Source organism: Photinus pyralis, unplaced genomic scaffold, assembly GCF_008802855.1.
Source record: "Photinus pyralis isolate 1611_PpyrPB1 unplaced genomic scaffold, Ppyr1.3 Ppyr1.4_LG3a, whole genome shotgun sequence".
NCBI lineage: Eukaryota > Metazoa > Arthropoda > Insecta > Coleoptera > Lampyridae > Photinus > Photinus pyralis.
The window spans coordinates 13,015,432-13,035,319 of record NW_022170509.1 but is presented as its reverse complement, the minus strand read 5'-3'; the positions used below and the strand labels follow the sequence as shown (position 1 = coordinate 13,035,319).

General features: G+C 35.8%; 1 protein-coding gene across 2 annotated transcripts in view; it reads left to right on the top strand.

Moving 5' to 3' along the window:
* LOC116165346 (transcriptional coactivator YAP1-A) overlaps window positions 1-18,102 on the top strand; it is a 36,487-nt gene extending 18,385 nt beyond the window's left edge. Inside the window, exons 2-5 of one of the 2 annotated variants that reach the window (XM_031479696.1) lie at window positions 11,094-11,242; window positions 11,313-11,441; window positions 12,046-12,321; window positions 16,273-18,102. In XM_031479696.1, coding sequence (XP_031335556.1) covers window positions 11,094-11,242; window positions 11,313-11,441; window positions 12,046-12,321; window positions 16,273-16,532 — 814 coding nt within the window. In that variant the 3' untranslated portion in view covers window positions 16,533-18,102. The remainder of the gene's footprint in view (window positions 1-11,093; window positions 11,243-11,312; window positions 11,442-12,045; window positions 12,322-16,272) is intronic. The other variant, XM_031479697.1, reaches the window with a different exon arrangement.
* Window positions 18,103-19,888: the final 1,786 nt, after the last annotated feature.

Below are 19,888 nucleotides of genomic sequence, written 5' to 3'. Positions count from 1 at the left end.
AACATTTAAACTGCAGTTCCTTCCAAAAGCATATTATGGTTCTAAAATTAGCAGCAGTCTTTCAGGTACTTCAGAACATGGGCAAATATTTCAATAAGATTCGTAGTAGCGTAACCAATCATAAACACATTAACAATTGAACTGTCATTTGTCAAGATGAGAAGATCTATTCATGTAAGATCTTTAGTCCTCCTTATTTAACATAATACCGTGATCAGAGATTGTCACATTTGGTACTGTGTAACTGTGATGAGCGTCTTGGGGTGATCCCTATCTTCTGACACAGTCGAATAACGAGAGGAGGCTGTGATTTCCAGAGGGTAGACTCACTGGTGAAGTATGGTGTAGGTACAAATGGAGTGAAGTACATGAAGTTTTAAGTTCGTGCAGTATTTGGTGAGGTTCGCGAATTCCATGAAGTTTTGCTGAAGTACTAGGGAAATTTATGGAGTCCTGTGAATTTCATAATGAAATCCGTATCCATTTCCTAAACCGCTGTTATTATAGATAATAATATTTTCGGTTTCGCTCGCTGTGTAGTCTTTTTAAATAAATTATTCGATAAATTCCAGGATGAATTCACTCACATTGATAGTTGACAGTAACTTAGACTCCTCACCATCGAATTTTGTTAAATGTAATTGCACACAATACACAATAAAGTGCTTATTTAGTGCGGTAGTGTCGAACGTGTCATCCCGCCCATTTGTCAGTATTTTCCTGATCGAATTGGGGAAGCTAGCTGAAACTCCCACAAATGGGTAAAATGTAATTAGACTCAAAATAAATTACAAATGCGGATTGTAGAATTTTTGCTGATTTGATGGTCACTGTTATATTATTTGCTACTACAACTACAACTAATTACTTACTAAATTGCAAGTTTGAAATTAATTGCTCAATTTATAACGTTATAATTTGTGTAAAATTAAATGAAACGGCATAAGGGGTACCAGCTACTCTTAAATAATTGTATTGCTGCTATGGTTTAAATACTAAACTATATACAGAGTGAAAATGTTATCTGGAACAGTAAATATATCTTCCAAACATTTTTTTAAAGAATTTGTTTGGTATCCAAAATTATGAAGTTTGCTATTAATCTACGCACTTTAAGTTTGTGGCCAGGGGCGTACTTCGGCATGCTCAAAGGGAGCCTATTTTCTTTAAATACCCACTAGTTTTCACTACATATTCTTAAAGAGTACACTTTTTTGGATATAGCAGCATAAACAACTTTTTCTATTACAAAATCAAATTTAAGAGAAAAGCCCAAATTAAGATTTGTTTATTAATTTAATAATTTTACTAATTTGATCATGTTTTTTATATTCATTTAAGTTCATTCTTTAATACTTCACGTGGTTTCCATTAAAAAAAAGTTATAAGATAATAATTTTTAAGCATGTAGATTTACTTAAATTTTTAGTTTCCTAGCATGCGCTAGGTAGCTATTGCAATCACTGATTTTTGGACATGTTACAATTTCATCAAATGTCGATATTTTAGATCATTTTAAGCAATTTTTTAAGAATAACATTTTTTCCGTGTGTATGTATGTAGGTACAATTGTCGGAGATAACGATTCGGCGGAAGAGTCTAAAAATTAAGGCGATTTTTAGACAATCTTGAAATGTAAGAGGTCAATTAGGGACGTCGAATCCCTGACAAAATCACTAATTTGTAATTTCTAATTTGGTTTTCGTAAGACATACGCTCGGCGTCTCGCCTCCCTCAAATATGGATCGATGTAACACACATTTCAATTTTTTCGCTTTATTTGATATTTTACGATTGATTATAATTACGTCAAACTATCTTCAATTTGCGATCATTTAAAAATTAAAACAATAATGCGATTTTTGGCGAATATTAATGTTTGAGGCTCCAAAAATGCCATTTAAGGACCTCAAATCTCCGCCAAACCTTTTCACTCATTTTATCTCGTATTTTAACGTCGATTTTAGTAAAAAAACAAAATTAGTAATTTGTGGACGAAATTTGTCAAAAAAATTCCGTTTAATCCTGATTTAATGCACTTGCGACTGAAATGTTGGGATGGTAAGCATATGTAATAAAGATTGCCTCTAAAGTAATCGTTTAGTAACAAAAAGTCCAAATAATTTCATCGGAAAGTGCCCATTTTGCGCCCATTTAGGTTAATTTTTAGCGCATTTTTTAAGAATTAAAAAAAATGTGCTATTGTTTGCGTTTTGTCAGTCCGTCCGTCCGGACCCACTTCTACCGGTTTGAACTACTTCTAGGGGAATGGTCCTAGAGTCCTGGATTTTGGCAGTAGGTAGCCTATACCTTGAAGGTGTGCCAGACGGCCATCAAATTTCGCTGTCCAAAAGGGGAGCCTCCCATAAATTATTTCCTGAGATGCTTTTGGAAGTAAAACATGCATAGCTTTTACATACGACAACCAATTGGTCTCAGATTTTGCATACTCATGCCTTCAGTGGTGCTAAGTTAAACTTTTGGAAATTGGGGGGGGGGGGGGGGCATATGTTCTACCCTTCATGGTATTCTAATAAAAGGTCTCATCGAAATAAATTGGTTTGTACAAGCTATAACTTTCCCGCGACTCTTTCGAGATCAGTAAGCGGCCTGGGGAGTGAGGGGAGGGGTTAAAAATTAATTTTAACTCAACGAAACGTTTTCTTCCATCTACTGTCCTTCTTTCTGTCCTCCTATTAGAGTACGGGGTGGAGCGGGAGGGGGGGGGGCTAGTTTTATCCTTCACGGTACTCTAATGAAAGATCTCAATGAAAGAAATTAATTTCTAACAACCATAGTCCTTCTCCTCGACCTCTTATCGTGATCGGGTATATTCCCTTATAGCTCAAGAACGGATTGTCGGAAGAGGGTACTCACAAAGGGGCGTTTGAGACGTCCGCAAGAAATATATCCATTGGTGATGTCATAACAAAAGCTATTTCGGTTAAAAAAATGCGCTTTATTTTATTTTCGCTTTTGTGTCGTATTGCGTAGGCGCTTTTGAATCTTTTCAGGTGACCAAAGTGGACTACGATATCCCCATACTTCCTCTTTAGATCGCCGGGTCAACTGTTCGAGTACATTGATTATTAGCGAAACTATTAATTTTTTTGTAAGGGTATGCATAATTCGAAAAATGAAAATTTGCTCGTACGAACTAAACCGTCCATTTTTTGTAATGATATTTTGTAATTGATGCAATCTACGTGACCAATTATATAAGATGGCATTGAAACAGCGATGATTTTTTCTTCGGTACATGTACAATGTACATGGATATTTTATCGATTTCAATTTTTTCGTATAAACTGCAACGTTCGACATGTCGGTAGACCGAATCGGCATTTTTTTGAATTTTCAATTTTGAAAAAACTAAAGCACTTTTCTATGCTCTTTAAGAAAATCATTTTCTTTTTTGAGGCGACGTTTCAGCTTTTAGGTAGTAACATTTTTATTTTGTGCAAAACGAACCCGTTTTTTTCCATGTTAAGTAGCTTTTGATATAATGACACTTACTGCTATCTCTTTTCAATACAAGTCGTCTGAAGTGTCCTTGATATGGTTACCTTCTCTTCAATAAAAAACAAATTATATAGGTCATTAATTTTGGGGAGAAACAACCTTTATCCCCTCCAAAAAAATTCCTCAATCTGATTTTAGATAATCACTGAGGTGTTTATTTTTGAAATTGAATAGATGTCTGGGTGATATTTTCAATTTGTAGGGCAATGTCAAATTATTAGTTTTGATAATGGTACCTACCTGTAAATATATCGAAGCAAAAAATGAGTTACTTCATTGTTTGTGTTAAAGTTTGTAATTTTAATCATGCGTGATAACTTTTAGAATTTGTATATCTTAAGACGGAATTCTATACACACATACTTTAACTATCATTGAGAAATGTTTGATAAATGACAAACAATAATATGAATAAGATCACTGATAATCTAGTCGCATCACCTCATATCTAAGGTATTCCAAGCACAATTTTATCTTCGTAGAAATATGTTATCTAGACTGTGATATAGTGCAGTTAACAAATCTCATTATCAGGATTCGTGACATTCTGTTCTAATTTAATGCCCCCTCTCTTTGTCAAAAACACATTTACCTACAATAAAAAATAAATATGATATAGTCAGTGATCCCCCCTCCGCTGCATCTGGGGATTTAAGCGAACCATGTTTTTCGAAAGTTATGAAAATTAATAAATGAGGGACTAATTGCATATCAGGCACATCTATTGAATTTTAGCTCGATTTACGACAATGAAATTAAACAAGTGAAAATGTTTCGATTTCTACTACATATGATATATTTTTCTTTACTATATGGTTAAAATTTCAAAGAAATTTCTTCATAAATAACGAAATGGGCACTGATTGCGCATGCGCACATCTACTGTTTGCAATATCAGATATGTTTGTCGTTAACAGAAGCATCTGTGATTAAAATTTCAAAAAGATATCTCGATAAATAAGACAGTTAATATTGCGCACATTAATCTGATGTTTGCAATATGCGATACGTTTACTTTTACTAAAAGCATCTTTGGTTAAAATTTCAAAGAAATATTTCTATAAATAAGAAAGTTGGCATTGCGCAGTCTGCGCATGCGCACATCTGATGCAAAAAGAACGAACTAAATATCTTGAAAATTGTAGGACAGACGGACGGGCAGAGAAAGTGACTGCAATAGCGCAACCAACGTCGTTGGAAAATGCGCTAAAAATAATTAAAGGCTCTCTTAACCTAATGTGTTCAGCAGTCCACAATTTTGATAAAAAGTTCACTTAATTTCTTCGAGGTTCACTTGGCGTAAGATATTGGTGTGCGGTCTGTAACGGTAGTTAGTTTACAGATTAAAAAGAAATTCGAGTTTTTTAGTATGTTTCATATCGGGAGATTTATATTGTTTTAGCTTCATTGTTGCATCCTGTGTGGGGACAGAGAAAGATTGTATGCGGTAAAAGGCCGTCTTTCGGTGTTGCACCCTGTATAGAGGAGAAAAACATACCGCTTTCTCGATTTGGGCTTTTATGAGACGTTATTGTGTATTCTAGTGCGACTTCTGTTGGCCCAACATAAACCAGGAGACGGCCCTGTTCCAAACGATTAGGTTCCTTTAGTAGGGTGCAATCCCTTTTAAATGGAGTAGGCTGGTACCTTCCCATTCCAAGCCCAGTACTTCGTGCCTCGGTATTTAAGCAAGTAGCGCCTGTAAATTTTTTTTGTTATTTGCAGCGCCCAATGGTTCTTTCCATGACGCTGTAGACCATTTTGCTTTTTTGATGTTTTCATGTTTCATAATTCGCGTTTGGCTATATTTTCTGAAGTGAGGTAATATAAACGAGTAAGAAGAGACCCCATTTGGGAAGGATGTTTTTTGAGGAGCGAAAAGTACTAAGTACGTCCCTGACGTATTTGATGCGCTGGGTACGCGCCATAGCGTAGTAGACTAAGCGGTTTTGGATATTCGATAGCACAGGTGGGTCACAAAGAATTTGTTATTTGTGATTATTTCTTTTATATACATTTTTGCGTTATGCAAATTAGAATATTAAACAATTTTGTGTAGCATTCTCCGATATCCTGCTAGTGGACACATAGCTGGGGTGAACGCTTTTATTAACTTTTAATGTAATAAAGGAGTATAATGCATTTTAAGCGTTACTTCTGCATACATGACGCTACTGCTCTCATGAAATCGCCATCGGCTGCGCCCTATCCAGAAAACAATTTCACCGGGAGCGATTTAATAAAGTATTTCCTTTTCACAGGAGCTTAAAAGTCTTTACCTAAGCGCAACTTTTTTACATTACAGTGTATAGATCTGATCTTGGTCCTTAGTAGTTCCCACCGACACTGTGCAGCGGCGCCACTTGTTACACTCAAATTGTTGATTTATCGCCCGCCAAGATACAGACTTTATTTACAACAATTATGATTTCATTTTTTGGGGTCGTGTTTAGAAGTAACTTATCTAAAAAACTGTCGGTTTACTTTTTCCATAATATGTCTTGATCGAGAGTAAAAAAATAAAACATATTAGCGCAATAATCGGTGCGAAACATCTAATATTTAAACAATCGGTATTCAGTTGCTATAAACTTAAAAAAAAATAGTCCGAACATTTTGTAGATAAAGGTCTAAATTTATAAAATAGCTCTTTAAAAAAATTGTTTTTTGAAAAACAGCTAGAGTGTTTATGGCGGGCGCTCTTATGGAAATTTACATTGGGTGCAGTGGGTACAGGAGACTTCTTAAACTAATTGTAAAGGTAAAGACTATAAATATTGTGGTTATATAAATATGTAATCTGTAAGGTAGCAAAGTACCCCAATTCTGTTCGATATGAGGCATTGGGCTCGTGCATTGCAAATATTTCCGCGAAAATAAGATTTGTTCACTATTCAATAGGTAAGTGTAAGCTTTTTAGACAACTAGCGTTGGACAAGTGAAGGTTTTTTTTACCTGTACTACATTTGTAGCTTTTGTCGGTTTGGGGGAGGAGAGTAATCCTCTACGGATTGCATTTTTCGCAACGCCCGCTGCTTTTGAATGTTTTAGAATCGACCGCAGCACCGCACTTCAAATCATATTGGGGAAGCGTTGCTTGTCACATCCTTTCTGGAGCGAATTTTTAGCATCACCGACTGCAAACGTATCTAACTCTGCATTACGCTATATTTGTAATTCTCTATGAGTCTGAAGTTGGCCGACAGAGATGGGTTACTAGCCAACTTCACGTACGTGATTTTTTGTGTCCTTAATTTCTGTTTGAAATTTGAAAAGGAGTTGTTTTCCATTAATAGCATAGGTGTGTACGAAGAGTTGCGGACTGGAAATAGTCCTTTATAATGAGGATAGAAATACGCAGACGGTCGTGTTAAATGAATTTAGAAAGAAGATTTCTAATTGGGTGTCACCTGGCGTGCGTCGCTATTTAAAAAGATAAAATGGCTCTCCCGCTCAAACGCGTGTCAAAAATAAATTTAGTCCTATACCGTTACCGTCGATTACTATATGACACTTTAGAGCAGTGTGTATTTGTTGCTAATTTTTCAATGAAGGCCGCGGTTCCACACGCGTTCAAAAATATCATGTTGGAAAATAGGACCTTGCGGATCTTCATTATGCACGTCTCATTACGTACCTACATACACCTGCTTTACGCACCTTGAGGCGAAGATAGCATATTTTGGCAAGATAGGCCCGTGCTTCCACAGAGAAGTAATTAGTAGCCGAGACGAGTATTTTTAGAGTTTAAAATTCTAGGCGCCTAAGTCGGCCATCGAACCTGATATTTGAATACATTCATAAAATAAAAAAAAATGATCAATTGTAAAATTATTACTTGTTATGTGTCAATGAATTATTCCGCTATCCCTTTGTTAGTTAAGACCACCGTTTTAACCATTTGATAAATGTCGATCCAGCCACCGTTTCTGAGTTTATTAATAATTGTCAAAAGTGTCCAGAATTAACCATGGTCTATTTGTCTATGAGCGTAATAACGTAGAAGGTTAATTTTTTCTTTAGCACACTTGTTCTATTAATATGTTGCAGATCAACGTATCTACTTGCTTTTTTTTTGCTGTATATAACTGAACTGGGCCTTCCATTTTGCAGTTAACGTGAGTAATTCGTTCAACTTTATATAAAAAAAAAGTGTGTATACAACATCGCTTCATTGCATTTGAATTGATGTTTGTTTACAAAACTCTGTGTAGTTTTAGTTTGAGACACATTAACTTCTACTGCCTATTTACTTGTCTAGACGCAATACAGGGCCAAGTTCCGCCTATGTAAATGTCAAAAAGTGTTCACACTGTTTCTTGTGAATACTAGCGCAATTTCCAATTTAGTGAATAAGTGTACCTGTCACCCGGTTTGTGGTATTTACTACAACATTATTCAATAAAGGTGTCATGGTGAGGGGCTCAGTCGGAAATGCAAAATAGTTCGGATTAGTCCTCCTATTGTAGTTATTGTGTTGTGCAGTTCCGCTAGAAACTTAAAACATCGGTCAGTTTTCACGATAACTCCAAAACGCATGGATCTATGGAGATGAAATTTAGCCCTAAAGAAGAAATGATTAGGTTTTGAGGCTTCGAGAATCTGTGGGGGAAGGGTATCTTATCTTCATCAGCAACTCATAGCATGCGTTATATTTTTAAAAAGCTCTTACCAAGACTACAGCATTCAAAAGTATGTGCAGGTGATACAAAGCGCATGGTCTCACTTTTTCATTATAACTTTGCCTGATCCGTGGTAGTTCGTCTGCATAATTACTTTTTCGATCATATTGAAATTTTGTGAATCGGAAACGGGAAAAATTAATTGCTAAAATAATTGGATTTTGATGCCTTGTTGGCCTGCTTGTTGGTAACTGCGTGGAAGATCAAAACATGTCAACATTGTTAATTATGTAATGGAACCCAACGCAAGAAAAAAAAGATGCCGTACATATCTGAAGTACGCTAAATGGAGAGATATATGGAATCGACGATCGCGAGGGTCAAGATAAGTGAAGAAAGTAGAAAAAAGGGAAGAACGAACGCTCGAACGAACGATAAGTACACATTCGCACTGTTATCGCATGATTAGCATAATAACTGTACCAAACAAAATAAAACGAAAATGGATATGGAAAAAGGTAATGCAAGTAAAAGAAAAACCACGAAACGGAAGATGGGGTAGTAAAAAAAAATTTTTGGATCGCCCAAAGTTGGTATTTTTCAAATGGAGCACCCTGTGTAATGTCAATTTTTGCATTCTTTTTCGTGATTACATTAATGTATCACAACCTATACCTAGGGCGTACATCGCCATAAAAATTCAGTCGACTTCTGTTCACCCCCTGGTTCACCCATAGCGAAGAAGACTCACCCATTGCGTAGAATCGCCCTATTTGTGTTGCAGTGTATTTGACAGTTAAGGCTGTCACTGTTTTAATAGCTTTTAATCGCTGACACTAATTTCCATGTCTCCTTCCCTGGAAACTCCGCAGAAACAGAATCCGCTCAATTATTATGACTTCCTGTAACAAAAAGGGGATTTCCAAGACTAAAACTTGCAGAGTAATTAAACTAAAGTCACATACAATGAGTGTGTGGACATGGAATCATAGACAGAAGAGTAAGGGATGAGTTGTCAGTATCTAGATTAAATCTAAAAATTCAATACGATGATTACAGGGGCGGACTGGCAGGGGGGGGGCGGGTGGCGATTGCCACTGGCCTGTAGATCATAATGATTGGAAATTTATAAGTATGTGCTGTATTTAGTTTCTTGCACTATTAATAAATTATTAACACGTTTCTCTAATTGGGGTTGATGTTAGGTTGTTAAACAATTCTGTTTTAATTGAAGTGTTTTACAATGAATTTATCATTTTTTGTCGTAGTATTTTGAAAGTGCTGAAATACAATGATAGGCGACGCACCTCGTGTGAATTGTATATTTTGTTACTTTTAATTATCAGCTGCAATTTAAAAAAAAACTGTATGGTAATTGATTTTCGAGAAAGGAGTACTTTAAAATGTTTTTGTGGTGCACCTCAGAGCTACCCCCCCGGCACCTTCATTACTACACTAATACTTTAATGGCTTAATGGCCCTTAAGTACCCAGTCCGCCCCTGTGTATAACCTTCCTTTTTTACCAAAATTCGACTACACCAAAATTTCTCGGGAAAACACTTTTTCTTATTAATTTTGGTGCGTAGAATCCAAAACAATTCGTACTTTTTCGATCAGACTTCTCAATCAAAAGTTATAGACTATAGAAACCAATTTCGAAAGAAAATTCAAAGGGCTGTAACTTTTGAACTAGTAGCCCAATCTTGGAACTGTTTGAAATTATGGATTCTACAGGCCACATTCTATAAGAAAATTTATTTTCCGGGTCGATCTGAGACAATTTTTTTTTCTGGGCTCAAAAAAAGGCATTTATAAGTATGTGCTGTATTTAGTTTCTTGCACTATTAATAAATTATTAACACGTTTCTCTAATTGGGGTTGATGTTAGGTTGTTAAAAAATTCTGTTTTAATTGAAGTGTTTTACAATGAATTTATCATTTTTTATCGTAGCATGAAAGTGCTGAAATACAATGATAGGTGACGCACCTCGTGTGGATTGTATATTTTGTTAATTAGCTGCAATTTAAAAAAAAACTGTATGGTAATTTATTTTCGAGAAAGGAGTTTTTGTGGTGCACCTCAGAGCTAACCCCCTCGGCACCATCATTACTACACTAATACTTTAATGGCCCGTGACCTATGCAATTCCACCTGGCCCGCAGTTACCCAGTCCGCCCCTGCTGATGAATGTGTTCACAGAGTATGTCTTGGACCTGTCCTTTTGGAGGGATGTTCGGTAAAGACAGCCACGAAGGTGGCAGGAGGGGTTATTAGTAATAAGAGTGAGTACCTATCGGAGGGGGCATTTTAAAGAATTGTAAAGAACTCATAATACAATCAAATGGGTCTATAATGATTAATGGCGGCTGTCAGTAACCAACAGATGTAGAAATGTGAGACACCATCCGTAACTCTGCAGACAAGAAATTCCAAAACGGACCTTACTTAAAAACTTTAAAAACATGCCTCATAAATGTAACGAAGCCCATTACTAAAGTGATCTCATAAAAAACAAAAAAATCACAATAAGACTTTATAAAAAGTGTACATTTTGGCATCATCAGCGAACAAACGGAAAGTACAAATCTTATTTCGGGTGCTGATACTAATTAAAAGCGACCCTCCTTCACGATTATTTAAATAATGCGGGAGGTACATTAGGCGACTCAAAACAAGTGGTTGTGTAATTTTGTTTTATACTCGACCAAGCATGGAAGATATATTTTTTTATTTTATTTTGCCTTTATTCTTGAGTGGGCGGGGTTTCAGCCAAGGCTGCTCTACCAACCCAACCCTATACATTTACAAATATCCATGCCCGAACCCGGATTCGAACCAGGGACCCTAGCACCACAATTCAGCTTTAACTGAACTGCGCCACATGGGCCGGCGCCCGTGCCCGTGATTTTTACACGTAACATACTAACTTAACACCTGTTATTTTCAGTCACTTAACACGCACAACAACATGGGAAGATCCAAGAAAGACGCTAGTAACTCAAGCGGCAGTCCAACAGCATCAGAGTGCGGAGCAGTTGTTACCTGCACATCAAGTGGCCCAATCACAATCACCTACCCAAAGTTCAGCTTGCACAGGTTGGTATAGCTTTAACTTTGGAATTAATTTACAATAATTAGTATTAAAAGTCGGTTTCACTTACTTCAGCTAAAGCAAACACAGACGTTGATTTGGGACCTTTACCTGAGGGATGGGAACAAGCACAAACTCCAGAGGGAGAAATTTATTTCATTAATCATCAATCTCGTACTACATCATGGTTTGATCCTCGGATACGTAAGTTTCGAAATTTTTTTTTATTTTGTAAATTGCCTTTCCGTACATTGTTTTTTGGTAATAATACGCAGACCATTTGTCAAAGACTAACCTTTTGAAAAACACATATACACATAGATGTATTGCAATGCCCGTAATTTTGTATTTTAGTCAAAAAGGACCTATTAGAATGCGTTTTGTTCATTGGTCTGGTTATGCTGACTTTGTGTAGGGAACCAAGAAATCGAATTTTCACGATTCATTATAAACTCTCAGTGTTTTTGTATTATTGATCAATATACGGTTATTTTTGTCCTTTTACGCACTAGTTTTAGTGGGAAAACGTTAAAGTACCTTGCATTCATGCAAAGATGACATTTTGCATTCACTGTGTTTCCTTTTTTAACTTACGTATTGTCTGGTGAACCACCTCCTGTGGCATTAAATCCAGCAAACGGGTTGATCAAATCTTGGCCAATAACTGAATCCTTACTAATCATTTATGCGTATTTTAACTTTTAAGATCAAATTTTTCCATGTGGTGTTTGTTATTGTTTGAAACTGAAATAATTTTAGCGAAACAATTTCAGGAATGTTCAATTATTGATATAAAAATGTTCATTAGCTCAACATTTACAACGAACGCCAGGGGGCACCAGTATTCTTCAACAACCGTGGCAGCATACAAGTACTTTATCACCGCAATCATCGCCGGCCAAACAGCAGCAGCTACGTCTACAGCTTTTGCAACTAGAACGTGAACGTTTAAAACAGCGACAGCAGGAAATTAGACGACAACAAGAGCTAATGTTACGTGGGAGTAATACGGAATTGCCGATGGATCCTTTTCTGTCGAGCCTTACCGACCATTCTCGTCAGGAATCTGCAGACAGTGGATTGGGTAATTATTATTAACTTTACCTCTACTTTTTAATTGATAATGTCACGCTTGGACATAGTTTCAAATTACATAATATTAAATCTTACCATTGGTCATCGGAAGCCGTTGCAGAGAAAATCTTGCTGGCCACCTCACAACTTCAAAATCGGATGATCATGTTTAACGAAACAAAGCTCATTTCTCTCCACTTGTCTTGAGGTTGGTCGTGAACTTCTAGCGAAGAATATGCCCAAGATACATTGAGCCCGGGGAGTTGTCCACATATCAATTCTCATTAAACGGGCGCAATTCGAACAGAGCAGCCTGCAGAAGTCTATAAATAGTCAAGACTAAGAGTAGTTTCATTTATTTTCATCGCTCCAGAGTAATCATAATGCGATCAATATACTGGATTGGTTCAGGTAGTTTGTTCTAATTACTATACACGCAAGTCAATATTTAAAGTGTCTTACCTTGGCCGACAACGGGGGGAAAAAATCACAAAAATTAATGACTTAACACCGTAATTTGTTTCGTGATTCGGGATGCAACTTGGTAAATAGTCACACATCAATTTTCTTCTCCTCGTAAAGGAATCAGTAAACTGATTTAGTGGTTGTTTATGTCATGGCTATACTGGGTGTTTCCCCTCCCCTATGACTTTTTTAGTTTTTTTACAAAAAATGAAATTTTACAACTGTTTATGGGTGGTAAATATGCATTAAAAGACGTATTCAAATGATTTCACCGGAAATGATAAATGAATTTTAAATGTGACCCTCTGTAAATCCTTACATTTTGAATACAATGGCACCTCATCTTTATAAATAAAAATGAATGTTTGTCTGTCCGTATGTCTCTTATGCCTTGCTAAACCGTTCATCCGATTGCAATGTAACTTTGGGCGAAGGTTTCTGCCTTAGTAAAACACTGTCTGATATTTCTACGGGAAAAGGATTTTACATCTTACAGTTGCGGAAGATAGACACTCAACATTTAGACCATAGGTCTCTTTGTTGATAAATAACGTGCTTTGGCATTAAAAACATTTGAGTGGTCGATTCTTTCAAGTCTCCTTGACTAAAAATTGATCGTTTTAACATAGCCATGGCATATTTTAAGATTTGTCAGAAGTTGACATATCGAAATGTGTAAGAATATACAGGGGGTCCCATTTAAAATTCAAAAGTTTATTATTTTTGGTGAAATAGGAAATCACAAAAAAATAAATATAACAAGTGTTTTCTTACAGGTGTCAACTGACTGCATTTGTAATATTGTACCTAGGACGTACTGAATTGTACCTACTGTTATCTGTTTATTGTCGGACCACAATATCCTTTGTACTAGCAGGTGACATTTGAAAGGTAGCAAGTGTGGATATAAATCCTAAAGGTATCAGAACAGTGAACTAAATATTACTGGTTTTTAGAGGAATTTTTCGAAAGGAAAACAATTACCCTTATGTGATGGTTTTGTCCGTCTGTTTGTCTGTTCCCCGTCTTAATTTGAAAACGAAATGAGACAGCAATGGAAAACCTTCGCCAATCGATTTCTACGAGTTTAAGGATCAGTGCTATTGAATATGAGCCGGATCAAAAGTCTGGTTCCGAATAGGAGCTGAGTGGCAAAAAATTTCCCTACTGAAAATCGTACGCGATTCTTCGTATCTAGTTGTTTATGTGTTGGTTATCAATTTTTCGTGTATTTAACTGGTTGCTAGTGCAAGCATATCCTCAAAGGTACTACACAACCGATTGCATTTATATTTTGTCGCTAGGATATCGTATTGTTGCTTATTTATACACCGGAAATCAATATGAGGCGTTACAATCTACAGGTATCAGAAAACTTAATGTACATTTATTTTTAAATTTATATAATAGCAATAGCGGTTTTCGAAAAGTGCTTGATGTCAATTAAAATAATACAAGGTAGTTTGGATATGGGAAAAAGTACAACATTTGCCAATTAAGTTCATCTTCAGTTTTAACAAAACTCGCTATAATAATTAAACAAAAACAAAAAAATATTGGTAAATTGCCAAATGCTAATATTGTAAAGATCAAGAATCCTTACTAGTCCCTTCCTGTACTTAATTCTATACTGTAGGATTTATTCTGGTGGTTCTGTAGCACATTTTTGCCTATCAGATACACTGAAACTTTTAGCGCGTCTGCAGCACAGACAAAAAACTGAGAATGATAATTGTTTCTTTCTTGCTTACAAGACAGTAGAACCCCATGCGCGGGTTATCCGGGCAGCGGATTATCCGTGCTCGGATTTTCCTTGGATTTTGGATATTTAAGGTACAAATTTTCTCGTACAAAAATTCTCTGTTTTTTTTATCCTTTTTATGCTGTTCCTAAATATGAGGTGTTATAATTTCACAGTTTCACAATTGAAATCTTTAATTTGTAAACATATGCAAACACAAGGTACAATTTCACATGTGAACTGTCAAATTTTAATGTATTTTTTAAAAGTAAACTCAGTTTTACACTGCTAGAAATTTCTTGATATTTGTCGTACGTCTAAACAACATTCACATTTCACAGCAACTTCAGTTTTTGTCCATTTTGTTTCCAAAAATCGTGCCGTTTCTAAGATTTCCGAACTTTCGACCTCTATTAGCAAAAATAAATGGCATTATTGCAGTTTGCTGTCCCAATACTTGTTGATTTGTATGCTGAGATCAATTTCACCGTCCAGATCACCCTCGCCACATCCACTATCTCACTGCTAACTGCCCAGTAATTCTCTGTGGTTATGAAGGGGGTTGCTTCTGACCAGTTGGGATACGGCGCTATGGTGGCTCCAGGAAAGTGGGCGTCTCTCAGTACCTCAGCTGTCTCTGAGAGATTGTCCGTGTAGGAACCATCCTCTCGTCTGAGGCTAGCTGGATTATAATATGAACCTTTTGTTGGAATTTTATTTAGGCAGGATGTAGAGAAGGTGGATTCTATAGAGCTACAAAAACTCTTCCATGCCTATCTCTTGACGGTTCCTAATATCCTTATTATGTAGCCTTAGGTTTACTTTATAGGCCTCCCAATCGGCTATAGATTTACTCTTCTTTGCCTTATTGAACAGTTTGCCCAACTGAGTTTTATGCTTTTCGAGCGGCCTGCACCACCAGGGACATCTTGGCAGTCCTCGGAGCACAGGTCTGTTCAAATGACTGGAGTCGGGAAGATCTACTTTGTTCTGTAAGTCTGTAGGATCCGAGAGGCGTCCCCTGGAAGGGTGCTCTCTTAAGTTTTTTTCCAAGGGGATGTTCATAAAGGGGAATATCAGTGGTGTGGTGCGCATTTGAGTCACACCCTATAATAAGGTGTTTATTGTTTTTCTCAGTTCTGCCATCTCATTACTAGGAGGTAAGTTGACAGAATCTCCCGGAAGATATACTGATGCTATTACTACTTGAGCTTCACCCTGTATGTTACAGTTTGGCTGTATAGAGCAGAAGAGTAAATACTTGTTCTAAGTTTTTCTTGCCGTGTATCAAAGAAAAGGGTTCCTTTGTTCCGCTAAGACCAAAAACCTCAACTACAGCATTGTAATAATTACGTTAATACGTATGTTATAGTGAACCAATTCAATCAATCGCCCCGCGCTACACAGTATTTTTGTTTAATATTTTGGTTTTTTACGATACCCATCTTTCTACTGAACTAATATTGAGACTCCATCAGCAGTGCTACGTACAGGTTTGATTGCTGATTTCACACTTTTAGCAATGTTGTTGAGTAGGGCAGATATGACAAAGCGCAACGGACTCAAAACTGATGCAATGTTTTGTTCAGACCTTGATTTCCATGTAGGTGTTCCCGCTTTCAATCAAACCATGAATTAGCTGCCACTAAATTCCTCCGCGGTAACACAGAACGTTCTGTAATAATGTCATGTTAAAATAGGAATTTGATGCATTTTGTTTTTGAAGACAACCCATTGACAGCATTTTTTTTAAAGGTATGGGAACCACATATTCGATGCCACACACACCTGAAGATTTTTTATCTAACATGGATGACAACATGGACGTTGCCAGTGAGAGTCATACGATGGACACACCGGATATATCATCTTTAAGTGACAATATTGATTCTACGGATGACTTAGTGCCTACTTTACAATTAGGTGAAGAATTTCCAAATGTGATGTTAGACGATGTCCAAAGTCTAATAAACGCGCCTACAACAAAGCCTGACAATGTGCTCATTTGGTTGTAAGCAAAAAACGAAGGATCATTTAAGTGCCTGGTATGCTCATTTCTTAAAATTTACTAGTATTTTCTATGTTTATTCTACATAAAATGCAAAATGGGGGTACCTCATTGTCCTATTTATTTTTATTTATGGCTAAGCGAGTAAACCTTCTCTACTTAATCAGTGGGAATAAATAAGACTGAATACTGAAAGGGATTAAAGTAATTTTAGAGTCATATACAACCTGTAGAGAGATCGCTGAACAAAGATGAGGTGCCATCTATTTGTATTCAATTATTGGAATCGTTTCGATTTATAATTGTGGAAATCATTCACAAGGTAGTGGATAAGGTAGTTACTAATGTAAGTTTGCAATATTTCTTAACGTACGCTTTAAATTGCAATAATATCTCTTAAGCTGTATTGTTGAAACTTTGTTTTCTCATTTTCTTAACGTTTAAAAATCACTTTGTTGCACTGCCAAGACTACTTACACACTGTATGTTTGTGAATGTACCTGCAATAAATAATGAAATGCGACTAACAGTGACGCAGGTAAAATAAGCTGTTCACTAATTGATAATTGTCTACTATTGTCAAACAATAGCGGAGTTTAATTGTCATCAACTTTGATAGTACAGTACGACGGGCAGCTTGTTTGTTGTATAACATTTATAGTTAATGTTGAGCAAATTGTGTTAATTATTTATTATATGTTATTTATTGAACTATTTTCTTTTTCAAAACTGTGAAACGGGCCTTCAAAATTGCTGTAGTTGCGATTTCAAAATTCAACATTATATAGTAGGTACAGTGTGGGGGATAGGTTTAATTGATACAGTACTATTATGTTAAGTAGTTTATAAAGTAGAGTAGGATAGGTATTATAATTATAGCAATATTATTACAGTAACAGAAGCAAATGATTATAATCAAACTTAAATAGCCTCACACTAGTAATAAGTAAACGCTTATCATTGGCCTTTTATAGTACTGAATAAGCAACGAAGAGATTACATATTGCGTACTACTTAAATTTATATACTTAGGTAAGATTGAGAGCTATATGAGTAAAGTTAGTTAATTATTTGTGTGGTATTTACACTCAATTTGAATGTTTATATAAATATTATATATTTACAAATTTAGGTGTGCTCATTATCATCGATATTAAAAAATATTGCACAAGTATCTTTGATAATGACGTTACAAATTCGATTCCGCCGATACTTTCGAATTTGTTACATTTGCACTGCCCCGCTCGTGATTTTGGCTGGCTCAGTTAAAGTTATTCGCTTTTTTATACATTTCTTGTTAACATTGTAATTAAAAAATACTGTATTTACTTGTTGCGCTCATTACTAAACAAATCCATCCATTTTGGTGCCTTTAATTATTAATGTAAATACATGACAATCTTTAATTATAGTTGATAGGTCTAATGTAATAAATAATTACAAACCGATGTATAGTGCCTTTCACTTAAAAATTTTACTTTTAAAGGTGTAGTGTTTAAGTGCTATATGGCCTCGTCAAATTAACAAAATAATGTTGTAATTTTGTATTTATTCGACAGTAAATTCTACCAAAGTGATCTTTGTAATTTTTGCGACATAAAGAGGTGTTGGGTTAGTTTTTTATATGGTCATTTGTATTTTAAAGTTGTTACAGAAATGCAAGTGTTTACATTATAGAATTGAGTTTTGAGTGCCATTAGTTGTTAATGTATTTCAATTTGCAATAATATAAACAGGGTGATAATAGGTTGTGTATGATATTACACACATTCAGTTTTCAATTATTTGTTTACAGCGGTTTGACATTGCATTCATTAGAAAAACCATTTTTGTAGTCTGTATTTCAATTGCTGAGGTTTGCAACAATTTGAGATTGGAGACATTTGGCCAGTTTAAATGGTTAAACATCTTTCACCCCTATTCTTATATAACTAAAGTTTTCACATTGTCACGTTATGATTATTACTATACATCGTTTAAAATTTCTTAACTTTGTTAGTAGCATGGCCCACTAATGCATTCAAAAGCCCATAAAAGTAGCGTACCTGTCGTAGGTGTTGTGCTCTCTGGAAGTAACCACCACATTTACAATCAAAAATTGTGTGGCATTCGGAGATAGATGAGACCGTAACGACTTTTGGCTACTTCATTTGTGAAGTCTGATTTCGTTCATCATACTGTAAGCCTATTTTTTGAATTTGAACTTGCATTGTAAAAAAGTGACTTGCAAACGGGTACAAAAGAACATTCCTTTCTTAGGATCTATGCTTAGTGTTAGGCAAATGGCTATTTTTTACCGAACGTATAAAATTGTGTGAAAATTTTAGCAAAAAATAATAATTTGAGCAGTAATGCTACTGATTTAAAAAAAAAGGACCTTTAAAACTGTGAAGTGGCCAAACTGTAACTCTTTATGGAAATAGTGGGGAATCAAGTGACGAGTATTATTAATTGTATAATTTTATTTAAGTTACTGTTTTGTAATTGAAGTATATTTTCATGTGAAAATATACATTTCTATCAGTTCGGTGACCTGAAGCTTAAAGATAAATTAACCATTTAAATTGAGGAACGACTAATTATTGTTTTGATAAAAAGAATTTATTAGTATAATGTACATACTTCAATAGACATTTTCTGACTATTATTGTTTTATTCCGTGTTCCTCTAACACTCCTGTACAAAAAACATCTCCCCAGTAATGTGACTTCTATTTCTGGTCATGTGCATTTGATCATCGGGTGCAATGCCAATTATTTAACAAACATTCTGACTAGTTGAAAACCTGGATTTTGCCATATACATAGGTTTAACCAGACCCATCAATATCTTCCCCTGATAACGCAAAACTGCTATGAGAATTTTAGTCCGATTAACTTAATGGTTTTCAGACAAGTATAAAATGCTGAAAAAATCTAATCAAACTATTTTACCTCTAAGCATATTATACGAGTGGCACAGTCTATTTTCTAGGGCTAACCTTCGAGATAGATAACTGGTATCCCTTATCGATCTAGAAGGGAAACTACCCCACTCTTCCGTCGTGTTAACAATACTATACCCGAACCACAGTACTTCTATTGTTGACCATATCATTTTTACCAAACCCCTCTCCCGCTGCATCAACATCAACTGCTTCCTAGGCACCACAATCCCCTCCGATCATCTCCCATTGCTAGTCCGTATAAACCTCACCCCGCCCACTGTAATCTACAAAAAGGACTTCTGCAGAACCAACTGGAAACCTTTTGTGCAACACTTTACGGAAAACATTCCGCTACACCCCTCCCTTGAAACACTGCAGAGAGACGGAGGTCGATACTGGCGCCAGTTCAACATGATCAGCAATAGGAAACAAATGCA